Below are 14200 nucleotides of genomic sequence, written 5' to 3'. Positions count from 1 at the left end.
CTCATTCAACAGAGCTATCAAAAATCTGTTGACTTTTAGATGTGCTACATTTCTGTTAGATTTTTTTTGACCAGCTTACCCTGTGATTAAAGATTCTAACTACACAATAATCTGATGAGGTATTAGGAATATTCCGTGGTTAGCAGATAACCATAATCATATCAAAACCACACATTATGTGACTGATTACATCAACTAAGAAAAAGCTAACCAATAAACCCAGGGCAAGACTGACAACACTTCAACAAGCAGAATTAGGCATATCAAAGTTACAGTATTTTTCTTGTTCTCAGGATCCTTGAACAATGCGGAGTCAAAAGGAACTAAAGACTATTCTCTAACATCTTTCCATAGGCCCGTACTCATAAAGGAGAAACAGCAGAAAATGCAACGCTTTTGTGGTAGGTAGACCCCACAGCCTAGTCCACATACATCCCACCACTCTTATATGTACCATCTTTACACCAATTATTCATACTAGAATTTCTTTATAGTATACCAGGAACCTCCCAGGAATCCCCAATTTAAGCACAGAAATTGTTGTGATAAAATCTCAGTGGTAAAAGTAATTAGCTGTAAGTGGAGCTGCTGGCTCACTGACTATCATTTGCTACATATCTCAACAATTAGTCTATACATAGGCAAGGAGGAAGCCATGCTTGCATTTTAGATTTTTCCAGCTGTAATACAAACAGGAGATCCCAATATTTCTCAATGGCCAAAGCAAAATCCAGGAGCCTGTTTCACAACACATCAGAGATGGATGTACAGAAAACTGGGAGCTTGGCTTGTAGCTGTAAAAATTATCCCAGACATAAGACATACAGCATTCAAAACACATACAGAATTTCAGAGACAATTTGGAATCCATATGTGCACAAGATAGTGCTTTCTCTTTTGGGAGGGTATTTTTGTTTTTAATAAAAAAGGGTGTTATAATATATGTGTGAGCAATAGAACAATGCCTCTAGAAAGCTAAGTGGAAGGGCTATGTGTGGCAGTAATACAAACTCTTCATAGGAAGGCTGTGTGTCCTCTGGCTACTTCCTTCCCAAGAGGACCCAAAGTGATGCTGCACCAAGCTGCCATTACCACCACAATGACTATTCTACAGACTGGAACACAACAGTTTACTGATCTGTGGGCATGAGCTCTTCTTTCTTAAGAAACAGTAATGAAACCAAACAATGTAATTCTGAATTGTTATGCTTTGGAATAGTTTCTTTTCTCAGTGCATGAGGTTCTGTTACTATTTCTTTTTCATATCTGCAAAAGTCTGAGGAAGACTTTCCATTAGCAGTGGAACAATTAACAAGCAATTAGCAGACTCTCCAGTCAACTTTGGCAACCTTTTGGCAAAGTCGACTGACATAACAAACTATTCTAGAATCAGAAAGCAAACATGTACCATAAAGCAGCTACTTAAAACCATGTGCTATGCCCCATATTCTTTCAAACAACTTAAGGTTTCCCTTGTCCTGTCATAAGGAAATGTACACAATCATCAAGATGAGATGTAACTTAAAATTAAAGAATCATCTTGGGTGATGAATCATCGCTTCAAAGAGCAAGACTGTGTTGTATATCTGATGCTTCAAGAGTGAGTTTGTTTCAGGTATGTTGAAATTCTGAATGGAATTGTTTGATAAGAAAAGCAAAAGTGAAGCTGCTGACAGAAGTCAGTCAAAATTAAAATTAAGTTTACTGATGTGGAAGAAACACCAAAAAAAAAAAAAAAAAAAAAAAGTAGAGATCAAGGAATTACTCTACCTTCCCAGAAATACCACAGGGCTGTTCTCACCCTTAACTGGCTCCTTAGAAATTTCAGAAGAACACAGATCTTTCCCAGCTCTGTTGCAGATGGTCAGATGGTGAATTCAGGGGATGTCTATGGACACCTGCTGCATGACCGTGCTTAGGTCTGTCCTACGCTTCCATATGCATAATTTGAATAAAGTGCTTAATACCACAACTCTAAGTTATTTTTTCTCAGGAGCAGAAAGAACCCTGCAAAAAATATACACAGTGACACAATTACATGAAAAGGATATTAGCTAGGGTTTCAAATATAATAGACACAAATTAATTTCTTAAAAACAACAGGTATTCTTTCCATTCTTGTCTATGAAGGTAACAGATTCCATTGGTGAAGTTGCCTTTTTACTACTTAGTGTGGGCAGGAGGACACCAAAGTGTTCTTGTGGACATCAAACATTTCATAAAGACATCGTATTTTTGACTTGCACATAACAGTGTAGATATCAATCCATACTCAACTAAAACAACTAAAACAAACTATTTACAGAAGATGTATGTCATTTTGGAATTCTCACTAAGACATGAAAACAAGACTGCAACATGAAAGCATCTGTCAAACCTCTCTGAGAGGAAAACAGCTGCACTAATTTACAAAAGCTAATGAAGAAAAAACCCAGTAAAGTACCAAAGCACAACACAGAAACTGTCACCCTACTTCTGTGAATTCCTGGTATTTTAACATCTTAAAAATTAGCAACATTTTCAGGCATAATTTACATCTTTTGCACTAATAATACTTTTTTTTTCATTCTTTTCAGTGAAAATGTGTAGTATTAATGACATCAATTTCCTCATGACGTTACCACAAGCAAAAAATTATGTCTATCTGGAATTTTTTTAAACCACAATACAAGTGACCATCATCTCCCAGCTGTTGTCTTTCACACCACCCATCACCCCACAAAACTTCACCTTTTTACCACTTTCCTCTTACAGGCCAAGGGACTACCCAACTAAGACCAGACCAACTACTCACCCAGTGAAAAGCACTCAGCTATCACTGAAATAGCTTCACGATATTCTACATGAAGCTCGATATTCTATTACTACGATATTCTATTACTCAGTCTTTCACTTGCATTGACAAAGGAAATCCATTCTGATAGAAGGTACAGCACTGGAGAGTTAGCCAGCAAATTACACTGGAGTACCAGCAGCAGCAATAACAACTGCATGGAGTTCCAGACTGCTCTGCCAACACACATTCAGCAGACCCTGGAAGAGTTCTACTTTACACCTCTGCCAGACAGAGGAACAGGCCTACAAGTACTTTTCCTTCTCTGAAAAGACCAACAGAAGAGTGTCAACTATGATTGTATTAAAATAAAAAACAAGGAATATTGTTAGTCCTAGGAACAACTATCCATAAACCAGATGGAAAGTCAGCTCTACTGGCATCTTTACAAACAGATAAAGGCTTAACTACATTAAATAAGCAAAGCTATAGCAGAGTTTGGAATTCTTTCAGAAAGCTAGAGCTTTGAATCTCAGGACATCACAAGCTTACACTGGTGATCCAAAAAGTATGAGAGGTAAAGACTTCAAATAACTTGAAAGGAAAAACTACTGACTTGGCTGAATCAGAATTGTTGGGGTTTATTTTGACCTCTGTCCTTCCCTGTTTCTTTGACCTTGGCAATGTCACTTTGCTGCTAATCTTCTGTGCCACTTTGTGGAACACAACCATAATGACTTTTCAAAAGCACTTTGCTAACTGGCATGAACACCCTCAGCAAAATCTTTCAATGTAGTGCAAATAACAAACACGTTTTGCTGAGACAGTCAAAAAAAAATTAAATATGCTTTTGCTGGCTCTCCACAGTATTAGTTAATTTGCTTTATTCCTATAGCAATGCTGGCATATCTAACACTGACAGACAAAAAGGACCAACTTTGTTATTTACAATACTTCACTAAAACCAACAGGACTGTCTCAGGACTGTCTCTTCTTGATCCTATGCATTATATGCCAGGCATTTTTCTTGGCCAGAAATAAGATTTGAATCACAGATGAGAGATAAAAGAAAAGGAAAGTCTTAAGAGCTATTCTGAGTGCAGTGATGTTGTGTCAGTGGGCATTTCTAGTTGCTTTTTTTCCTACAGCTCAGCATTTAGATTATTTAGGTGCTTTCACATTGGGAAAGGCCTACTAAGAATTCCATAGCATATCCTCAATGGCTCACCAATGTGCAGATGAAGAAGGAAAGAAGGAAATATCACCACAGGAAGAAAAGCAGCAGCAGCCACTGAGGATTCTGTCAGATTAGTAAGATTAATTTTCATATGGAATAACTTGAATCCCTTAAGTCAAATGCCCAGAACAAAAAGAGCAGTACTTATCTCCTCACACAGCAGAACCAAATAGTTTCATAAATTACCTTTTTTCTCTCATGTAGTTATATGACTGACATATGAGTTGGTAACGCCATCTGAACAGTTATCTACCAGACTCAATGCCAGCTGAACTCAGACTCAAGAAAATAATTGCAGCATCTCTAAAACTAAATTTCAGGTGTATAATGCATTCTGTAAACACCTTTCTGTACTCACTTCCTGATTGCATCCTCAACACAATAAAACAGGCAGCCCTCAGAACCTCCAAGATTTACAATAAATCTTCCTCAAACAAACATGGTATTAAACATACCGAGCACTTTTCCTACACTCTAAATGTATTAGCATTAAATGTAAAATTATGAAAATGTAAAGAAGAAAAAAAATTTTAGAAAACTATAGAACAGAAAAAATTTCCTTCTTTTAACCAAAAAAGATGAATAACAGACAATTGATTTGGAGTGCTTTTTGATGAGGAGTATCTCAAGAAAGACACACCTCCTGGAATCTTCAAATAATCATCTGAAGTTCAGTTCAGATGAACTGAACTTTTCTCCCAAAGTAATCAAACCCCTATGTTCTTTATTACACTACCAGAAATGCTGACAACTATTCTGAGCATTGTTTTGGTACATACTGAGTCCACCAAGCTGCAATAGTTTAAATCAAAAAGGATGTTTTTTCCAAATCTTTATATAATGGGGTAATTTCTCAGACTTGTATTAGGCTGCCCACTTGATATGCTCAAAATGCAACGTGACCTGCTTGAAAGATTCATCATGAAGTACTGTCCTTATGCATTCTTGTGTCTGCCTAAATATAAGCAGACATCTGACAACATGGCATTCTCTGATTTTCTTCTATTCTAGTAGAAAAAAATATTTTAAATAAGGTAACTGCTCTTTCCCACTGCCCGATCTTGTTCTCTACCTCCCAAATTAACTCATCCTGCAGCTTCAGAGGCACTGTGTACATCCCAGCTGGTGCTTGAAGGCAAGATGAGATGTACAAGAATCACAATCTATTACTTAACGTAGGCAGTACCAATCAATAGATCAATACAGCTGATGCTCCCATGACAGCTCTACAGCACTTGTAGATGCTTAGTACACATAAGAAATGCATCTGCTAGAATCCTTTCCAAGCTCTTGCCAGCAGAACCTCCTTCGTCACCACAGACGCATCACTGCCTGTCACCTAGTGGGTGGTAACTTGTGCAAAGGAAATGCGACAAGCTTGTAATTCTACAAGCACAAAGCTAATGAGATAACCTGCTCTCCACTATGCATGGTAATTAAGAAAACTAAGTTCATCAGAAAAACAGACAAAATGCAAGCTATATATTAATCAGGATGCAATAATATACTCAGTCCAGTAATCTTTACAAAACTAGTAAAAAGCTTTCCACAGGAAATAGAGCAGAGAAATTTCCAAGATGCTTTTTATATATGAGAAAAGGGATTTCAGCAATGCAGTGACAGAGTAATCAAGAAACACATGACTTAGGCAGCTCGAAGTTGTTCATCCTACAATCCCTTATCCCCACAAAAAAGCTCTACCACTGTCATAATCTAATATTTATGATGCTTGCTCTGTAGATACACTTGGAAAATAACATGTATTTCAAATGTTTAAAATAGCATATATTTTAAATTTCTCTTCAACCACACAGCACAGAATGAAGAACTTAATTTTGTTTAATAAACAGCTGTTGCAATGTGTCAAGTCCATACCTGAGGCTACTAATTTATCTAATTTCAAAAGAGGAAAACAAACCAATAATTTTTCCTTAAAATATCTTAAGTCATTTCTTCCACTACCAGCTCCTACATTCACTTAGTTTCCCAAATGCAATATTGCTTGCTCCAGTCTTATCTGGGATAGAATTTTCCAATACTCATCATTTCTCTACTAGATCTGATGCTATCTTGGTCACAAACACCATGTAAATTCTCTATCTTTCCCCTCCAAACACAGAATATCTCTGAATCCTTTCAGAGGCATTCTGACTCATTCTTCCCCTTTCTTTACTATTGCTTCCTCCCAAATGATGGAAATTAGAGTAATACATGTACCAACTTCTCATTGACCATTTACAGTGCAGCACAATTACACTCTGCTGATTCATTGTGACGAGAGACATTTACTCTTGCTGCTGACAATCCACATGTCTTCTAGCATCCCTATCTGTCTGGATGGCAACACTGTGCACTGGGTGTCCCTCTGGTTGTCCTGGTTCTCTTGCTGAAGCTTTTTCCTTTTACAACTAGAAGTCTCTGCTCTGAATAAAACAGTGAAGTACTAGAAGCTAACAGATCTTTATCTTAGAAATAACTTCCATACTAAACCTGAAATATGTTCAACTAGCACTAAGCAAGGAAATATTAATGGCCTGTTAGCAAAATAAGCAAGTAAATAGTTTCTTAGGTAAGGAGGAAAGGCACAACACTGAAAGGCAATTATTTTTCATTCACAGATGCAGCCAGTCATTCATTAGGTCATGCAGCAAATCATTCCTTAATTTTACAACATTTATTAACATGCCCATATATTTGCCATCTGTAAGGGAAGGGTTTAGATATCAGGAAAACTTTATGGACAATCTTTATAGAGTAAGATTGCCTTACTCTAACAAAATGGGAAAGTTGTTACTATAAGAAAAATACTGTAGAAATTAACTTGAATGCTCTTATAGTTCCTATTTTTCCACTAAAAAAACTAATAATACTTTTTTTACTCTTCCACAACCAACTAAGTAAACTCAGGGCTACAACATTTGAGGCCACAAAACCATAGGAAGATACTGGAAATTTACAGCATTGCAATGGTTAATGCTAGTGAATCTATTTAAGATATTAAAATTCCCATCTATCAGACCTCTTTGCTAATGTCCCTGCCCTCAAAGCAAAAGGGAACATATGCCTGCATCCCAGACACCCAGTTCATAGAGCTTCTTATCAACTCAAGCCATAAATGACAATGAGTTCATACTAACACACCAATCTAAACCACCACAACCAACATGCAGGTCTGTGTTTACTCTTGCCACCTAGACATAGACAAGCAGATAGAAAGGCTAAACAGCTGCATACAGGCATCGGGAAAGGAAAACTTTGCTCCCACACTCATAAATAATATTGTGTGTGTGTGTTTGACTTTGAGAAGTTAAAGTTTGTGAAAAGAGACACACTACAAGAACAGCACCCAAGCAACACACAGTAAAGCTGAATTACAGAGCAGCTGAAATCACCATGACTTCCAAAATCCTAACTACCAAAGTTCCCCTTGCTCTCTAATGGATGAACTGTATCATGTAAAGCATCACAAATATCAACTGAAGTCCTGGGTGTACAAGGACATTTTATTCACATGAATTAATGTTTCTGTCGACACCAGCTCTATGATGGATAAAGAGAAGATCCAATTCTGCTGGGATGGGTTAAATCTCCCATAAGGAAAACAGGCCTGCATCTCATCTATACAGCAAAATCTAGCAAGTATAATGAAAGCCTAGGAGCATTTACCCTTACAAAGAAGCACTTATTCTTCCAAAAAGTGGAAGAATAATACACATTCTAAGTTCAAGTTCATTCTAAGGCTTTCTAACATACAGAAGTCTGCTGAAATGCCAATAAAATCTAGACACTATATGAATATAAGCTATTAGCAAAGCATGAGCATGGTTCATTCACAGGTGCTTTTCCATCCGATCATTTAAGTTGCTTCTATAGATTGAAAGCATTTACGTGTTTTCTGTGATCTGTAGCACCATACTGAATAAAAATAAACCCTTCTGGGATTGAATTAGAGGATACAGTGGTTCACTAAATTAACACTACTCCCCTCTTTTCTTTATATGATTTTCTCCCCAAAACCATATCCCAGCACCCTGGCTGTTCACTGTGTAGCACTTACTGTTGCTGGACTTGAGGTCACGGTGAATTATGGGAACAATTGCTTCCTCGTGCAGGTAGTTCATTCCCCTGGCAATCTGCACTGCCCAGTTCACCAGTATGTCAGGAGGTATCCTTTTACCAGACAACACCCTATTGAGCGATCCTCCGCGGGCAAACTCCATGATCAGGCAAAGATTAGGTTCCTTCAAACACACGCCCCTGAGGGCAATGATGTTGGGATGTTTTAACATTGCAAAGAGCTTGGCCTCTTGGCGGACATTCTCAATGGTCTGGCTGATGTCCTCATCAGGGTCATAGCGAGCTGCCTTGACAGCAACCTCATCTCCTATCCATACAGCTCGATACACTTTTCCGAAGCCCCCTATGCCAATGATTTCTTCCAGAACAAGCTCTGAGAAGTCGATCTCTAGGACTAGGAAAAGAGACAAAAAAAGATGTAAGCATTTAGCAACTATGCAGTCTGTACATCAGCTGAAGGTCCATGCTGGCCGACCTCACCCCAGCCCTTGGAGGAAGGGCCAATTTTCACTCCAAAACAATACAAAGGAAAGCAGTGGGCCTTTCTGACAACCTTTTAGTGCCAAATAGTATGGTAAAACAGACCTTGCAGTGTCATAAAACTGGCATGAAGTACTCACTGTAAATGGTAAAACAATAGAATAGCCTTCTCTTACCACAGATAAACCCTTTGAAAACTGATGCCCCTGCCCCTGCCCCCCTTAAGGATAAACTCTCAGTGACAGTACCAGATTCTGAAAACGAAAAACACACTCACCAACTCATCTTTGCTGTGTTCACAATACAGTGCTTAATGTAAAATAGCTAAAACTCAACACAAAACGCATCTGCTTCTCCATTTGTCCCTTATTTGAATGTCTCTTGTTGAAGTGCCACAACAATCTTTTAGTCCTTCCCAAATTACATTTATTCCTCCACACCTCTCCAGGCTTTGCAGATTTGTTCCCCACAAGAGATCTGTTAACCAGTTCTGACATTACTGACAACAGCGTGACAAACAGATGGATCAAACCATATACTGAGTGTACAGAGCAAGCAATAAGAAAAACATTTCTTGATTAATCCATACTTCATTTTTGTTACAAAAACTTCCTATTCCCATACACTAACAGCTATACTTAACAGGCTGACACAAAAAATCTACAGATGCAGCTGTCTCAATTCAGCACACATACTGCACCTGGAGCAAAAGCAATGAGAAAATGTATCCTGTACAATTGTACACTAAACACAGCTTTTATGGGTGGCCAAAAGAACCCATCCAACACTGACTAATGCAGAATGTCTGTATGACATTTGCATGATTACCAATTACACTTACGACATTTTAAAAAGTTTTAAAGGAAGAGTACCATAATGCAAGATTTGAACAAAAAAATCACCAAGTCTTTTAATACTTTCCTGCATTTGAAATGCCAACTCTAATATGGTTCCCCTGCTTTGTCTAGCAGAAAGGAAATTAAGCATGTAAGGGAGCAGGTTAGATCCCACTACTCTCCTTACTCCAATCAAATGCCTTTCCTGTGTATAAGCCTACAGTACAAGACTTTGTCACAAAACTGTATGGAGTTAATGCAAACTCTTCTGTCCACAGCTGCAGCCTTTTATTTTGTCTAGCTCTACCTTTCCTGAACATGATTTTTAGAAGTTGGCTTACTTTTTTAAGTTAGTTAACCTACGAGTTAAGTTTAATAAGGATGCTTTTGCTGCCTTTCCTAGTGTTCCATGAAGAAAACACTAACGGGAAACAAGATAGAAAACTGACCAAGAAAGTCTGCCAGAAGGAGAAAAGGTCTCTTCTAGTTCAGAACACAAAGAGAATTTATTTTTCTGCTACTGTGAATACATATTTTGGGTAACACTCTGAGCTTCAAGGATTTGCACAACAAAGAAGATTTCAGTCCTACAAAGTAGCAACCTTGGTGTTCAAATGCTTGAGACAGAGATTACTAGAAAACATGAAAGGAGTAGATTCTGACCAGAAACACCGTAATTTTAGAACAAGACTGTAATGACAGTAACTCCAGATGTGAGACCACCCTGTCACTGAGAATACACAAAGAGTCACTCTTGTACTTCTCAAAAGTAAAAGACCTAAAGAAATCAGGTGTTGAGTCCTATCTCTTCAGTCAATAGAATTTCAGCACTGCTAGAATCCTCACTTAACCTGCTCCTAGGGACAAGGTCAGTTAAAAGACTGGAAATGAACAAACACGCACCCCACACCACCAGGGTGCCAGCTCCGGACAGACCGCGTTCAGGTGCTGCTCACAGCGGGTGTTCTGCTCGGGCATTTCACGGATTAAGAGGACGTCAACGAGGCGCCGAGCGAGCGGCCCGCTGGCCCGCAGGTGCTGAAGGGACAGCTCCGGCGGCAGCGGGGACAGGACGGGGACGGGACGGGGACGGGCCAGCCCCGCGAGCAGCGCCCCGGCCTTCCCTCTCCACGCCCCCTTCCCCCCATCCGCTCCGATGTTGGGAAGAAGAGCGACAGGAAGGTGGCAGGCAGGAGAACAAGATGGGCAAAGGAAATGGAAGGGCTGGAAAGTAGAACACTTCGTGTCCCACCCATTTTTCATCAGGAAAAGCACATCCCTGCTGGAGGCACAAATTAATAGGGATGGGATGTAAAACCGAGAGACTTCAGCTTCCACATGAAATCCAATGCATGACATTGAACGTTCTTTTATCTGAAAGTACGACCTTAGTTTAGTTTGAAAATGTATACTTCTATAAGGCAAACTGGCCAGCTTACCCTCTTGGGTAGCTTGTTCATAAAAACCACTGATTTTTAAAAAATATTTTGTTTAGGGTTTTTAAAAAGTATTTTCTGCTGCATTAGTTTATTCATTTTCATAGTTTGAGTTATACAGGTACATTAGAGCACAAAACACTTGTTTTCCTTCACATTTCTAAACACACTAACTCCAGTGTCATTTGGCTGATGTGTTGTACAGGACTGTACAGAATTTGAGAACTGAAGTGCTCTCATTCCTCTGTGGGCCAGTAAAGAATTACAGAGTCTGTACACCATGAACCAGTGGCCTTGTTGACAATTGCAAAGTAGGCGCTGTTTAATCAGCCCTTATTAGACCATGTGATTAATTCAGTCTGGAGTGTTTAAGAACACACAGCACAGATGAGAGTCCCTCAAGTTGGCCTGCTCCAGACAGCTGCTATGGGCTACTTTTTATCATTCACAGTATCTTCACCAAGGCAAGATTCAAGCACACTACATGTGCTTGAATGTAGTGGATGGCTAAAATTACCAGCTAAACTAGGACACATCTCAGTAGAAGCAGAATCTCTAGGAGCTATACTCCCAAATTTTCATTAAATATATAGATAAACTTTAGGAAAGCAAGTAAAAATAGGTTCTGTGCTAAGGTGCATGTCCAGAATGACACTTTGCATCACTCCTGCAAAACTGGACTTACTGGACTATGAAGTATTAAACAGTAGATGGTGATTCCTATTCCAAACAGCTATCAAACTAACATCATCAGCTCTAAAAGTGGATTGCATTCCTTGCAAAGGATTTCCAATACTCAACTTGAAAATCCAATTCAACGGCAACCAACTCTGACCCCTGTCCAAACGGCATTGTTTTTGTTTAAAAAGGCCCATACTCCTTAAGCATTATAAAAACCTCTGGAGAGCAATAAATTCTACTTTGTCATGAACATATGGTTGGTGACTTGACAGAAGAGAAGTAGTGCAGTTCTGTAGGGGCATGGGAAGAGTAAGGCAAAGATGAAGGGAGAAGGCACAACTCCACAACTGTTGGTGAGCTATCAGACTATAGAAGAGGCAGCCAGAAAGGAGAATCCATAGTTACAAAGCCTCAACTTGAACACTCAACACAGGATGGGAGCTGAAGTTCGAAAAGTTCTATAGAAATGGCTCTCTTAAGTGTCTCAAAAGCAAAGCTTAATAAGCATTCATCCACAGCTTTTTCTGTGTGGGGGGGAAAAAATAACTTACCAGTGCTCTTGCAGCATGAAAGAAAGGAACAGCACCTAGTTCCTTCACAAGCCCAAGGGCAATGCTACAAATTACTGAGTTTTACCTAAATGCTTTCAAGAAGAATACAAAGTAAGAAAAAACTATTAGTTGTACTCCTTAGAGATATGGCCTACATAGGACAAAGCATCTTTTCACTCTTACTTTCTAGAAAAACCTACTAGTCTGAAGATCTTTCTCTGCCCCTCCAAAAAAAAAGCATCCTTGCCTGAACTGTCAATGGTGATAGATAAACAGGATCTAGAAAGTCATTCCACGTTGTTTCTCTTTCCACAATTGTACATAGTGACTAAAAAAAGTCGAGATGAAATAGCCCTATTCTCTGTCTCCAACAAAGGCTTCAAAATTGCACTGAAATTCAGGGAAACAAACCAATCCCTCAGTGCCTTCAGCATTATAACATAGTCAAGTGACCCTCAGACAGGCCTAGATATCCAAACACGGATACAACTCATTCACAGGTATTTCAGGACAGAATTTGTAAGAGGGCAGAGGAACCTGGTGACACAAGTCAACTTATGAATTTTTCAGTCATTAATAATAAGCTTTTGGTTAGTAAGTATGATAATACTGAACAATTATTAGCAGTGAATCAACACTTCAGAAAACAACTGCTTCCCTCCCAGCAACCTTTCTTTAAGAATATTCTTAAAGGAAGAATGACCAGAGCCCCGGTGACTCCACCACTGCCCAGCCTCCAGGATTTTGTCGCTTGACGAAAATTGATCAGCCTCTGGAAACACAGGTCTTAACAATGGGAAACTGCTCCCGGCGTCGCCGAAACGCTAAAACACTGAGCCAAGCTCTGCCTTCCAGGAAGACAGAAGGGCACTGGAGCAGCAGGAATACCTCGGCGAGTGGGCAAAGGAACACACCGGGGGCCTGGGGCGGCCCCAGGGCGGGTGGGCTGAGACGCCGGAGCCCCTCCGCTGGCCGCCGAAGGCCATCGCAGGTCCCCTCACCCCGCCGCCGGCTGGGCCCGCGGCCTCCCACGGCCGCTCGCCACCGGGATGGGCCTTCCCTTCCCCCTCAGCGGCGGCACCGGCTTCCAACAGGACCCACGAAAGGGCCGGGCCAGTCGGACGGGGCCAGGTCCCTCCCCAGGGACATCGGGAGGGCCGAGCCTCCCACCCAAGCCCGCGACAGAGGGCAGGACCGGGCCTGTCCCTGGCTCCCTCCCTCTCGGCGGAGCGGCCGCGCCGAGCCCCCCGCCCGGGCCCGGGCTCCCTTACGCTGTATGGCGGGGGGCGGCGGGTATCGGGCGCGCAGCTCCGGGCCGCCCCCCTGCACGCCGCTGCTCACGTAGTTGCTGGGGAAGATGCCGACGCGCTGGTCGATCTTGCCCGTCCACCAGCCCTCGTCGCCGGACACGTGCGAGTCCCGGGACAGCACCTGCACCACATCCCCTGGCCGCAGGCTCAGCTCGTCCTCGCCGCACGCCTCGTATTCGAAGACAGCGGTCCAGAGCGGTCCGTCGCCCGGCGGCTCCCCGCCGCCCGCACCCTCCTGGCTGAGCTCGGTGAGGGGCTCCATGGCGAGGCTGCTCCATAGGGGGAGGCGCCCGCGGCAGCCGGGCGCTGCGGGGGGCGGCGGGGCCGGGACCGCCGCCTATTGTTCATGCGGCCCGGCGCCCGCCGGCACCAGGTGCTGCCGCCGCTGCCGGGAGTTCCCGGCGCGGGGCTGCCTCAGCCCAGCGCGGGCAGGGACGAGACCAGGCAGCGTGTTCCGTGGAGGAGCCGCCGCATCCCCCCCATCCGCCGCCTCCTCCGTGCCCGCCTCCGCCTCCTGCCGCCGCCGCCGCCGCACATCCCGGAGCCACCTGACTCTCTGGCAGCTTCGGCGGCGCGAGGGGTGGGCAGGGCAGGCCCCGCCCACGCGCCGCCATTGGCCGCCGCCGCCGCCCGTCAGCTCCGCCCTCACCTGATTGAGGGCCCGCGCCCCCTTGGCCACGCCCCCTCCTCGCCCGGCCCCCGGCCCCGGTCTCGCACTCACCGGTGTGCTCCCGATTGGCCCCCGCACGGTCAGCTCTCGCTTCCCATTGGGCCGCGCGCTCCGAGCTCCGCCTTCTCCGCCGCGTCTCATTGGCTGGA

General features: G+C 42.4%; 1 protein-coding gene across 1 annotated transcript in view; it reads right to left on the bottom strand.

Moving 5' to 3' along the window:
- Positions 1-13954, bottom strand: part of MAP3K9 (mitogen-activated protein kinase kinase kinase 9) — a 61001-nt gene extending 47047 nt beyond the window's left edge. The window contains exons 1-2 of the mRNA XM_059849651.1: positions 13343-13954; positions 8068-8481 (exon numbers count right to left, since the gene is read on the bottom strand). Coding sequence (XP_059705634.1) covers positions 8068-8481; positions 13343-13643 — 715 coding nt within the window. The 5' untranslated portion in view covers positions 13644-13954. The remainder of the gene's footprint in view (positions 1-8067; positions 8482-13342) is intronic.
- Positions 13955-14200: the final 246 nt, after the last annotated feature.

Source organism: Haemorhous mexicanus, chromosome 6, assembly GCF_027477595.1.
Source record: "Haemorhous mexicanus isolate bHaeMex1 chromosome 6, bHaeMex1.pri, whole genome shotgun sequence".
Taxonomy (NCBI): Eukaryota; Metazoa; Chordata; class Aves; order Passeriformes; family Fringillidae; genus Haemorhous; species Haemorhous mexicanus.
The sequence above is the reverse complement of the archived record's forward strand: the minus strand, read 5'-3'. Positions and strand labels throughout refer to the sequence as shown.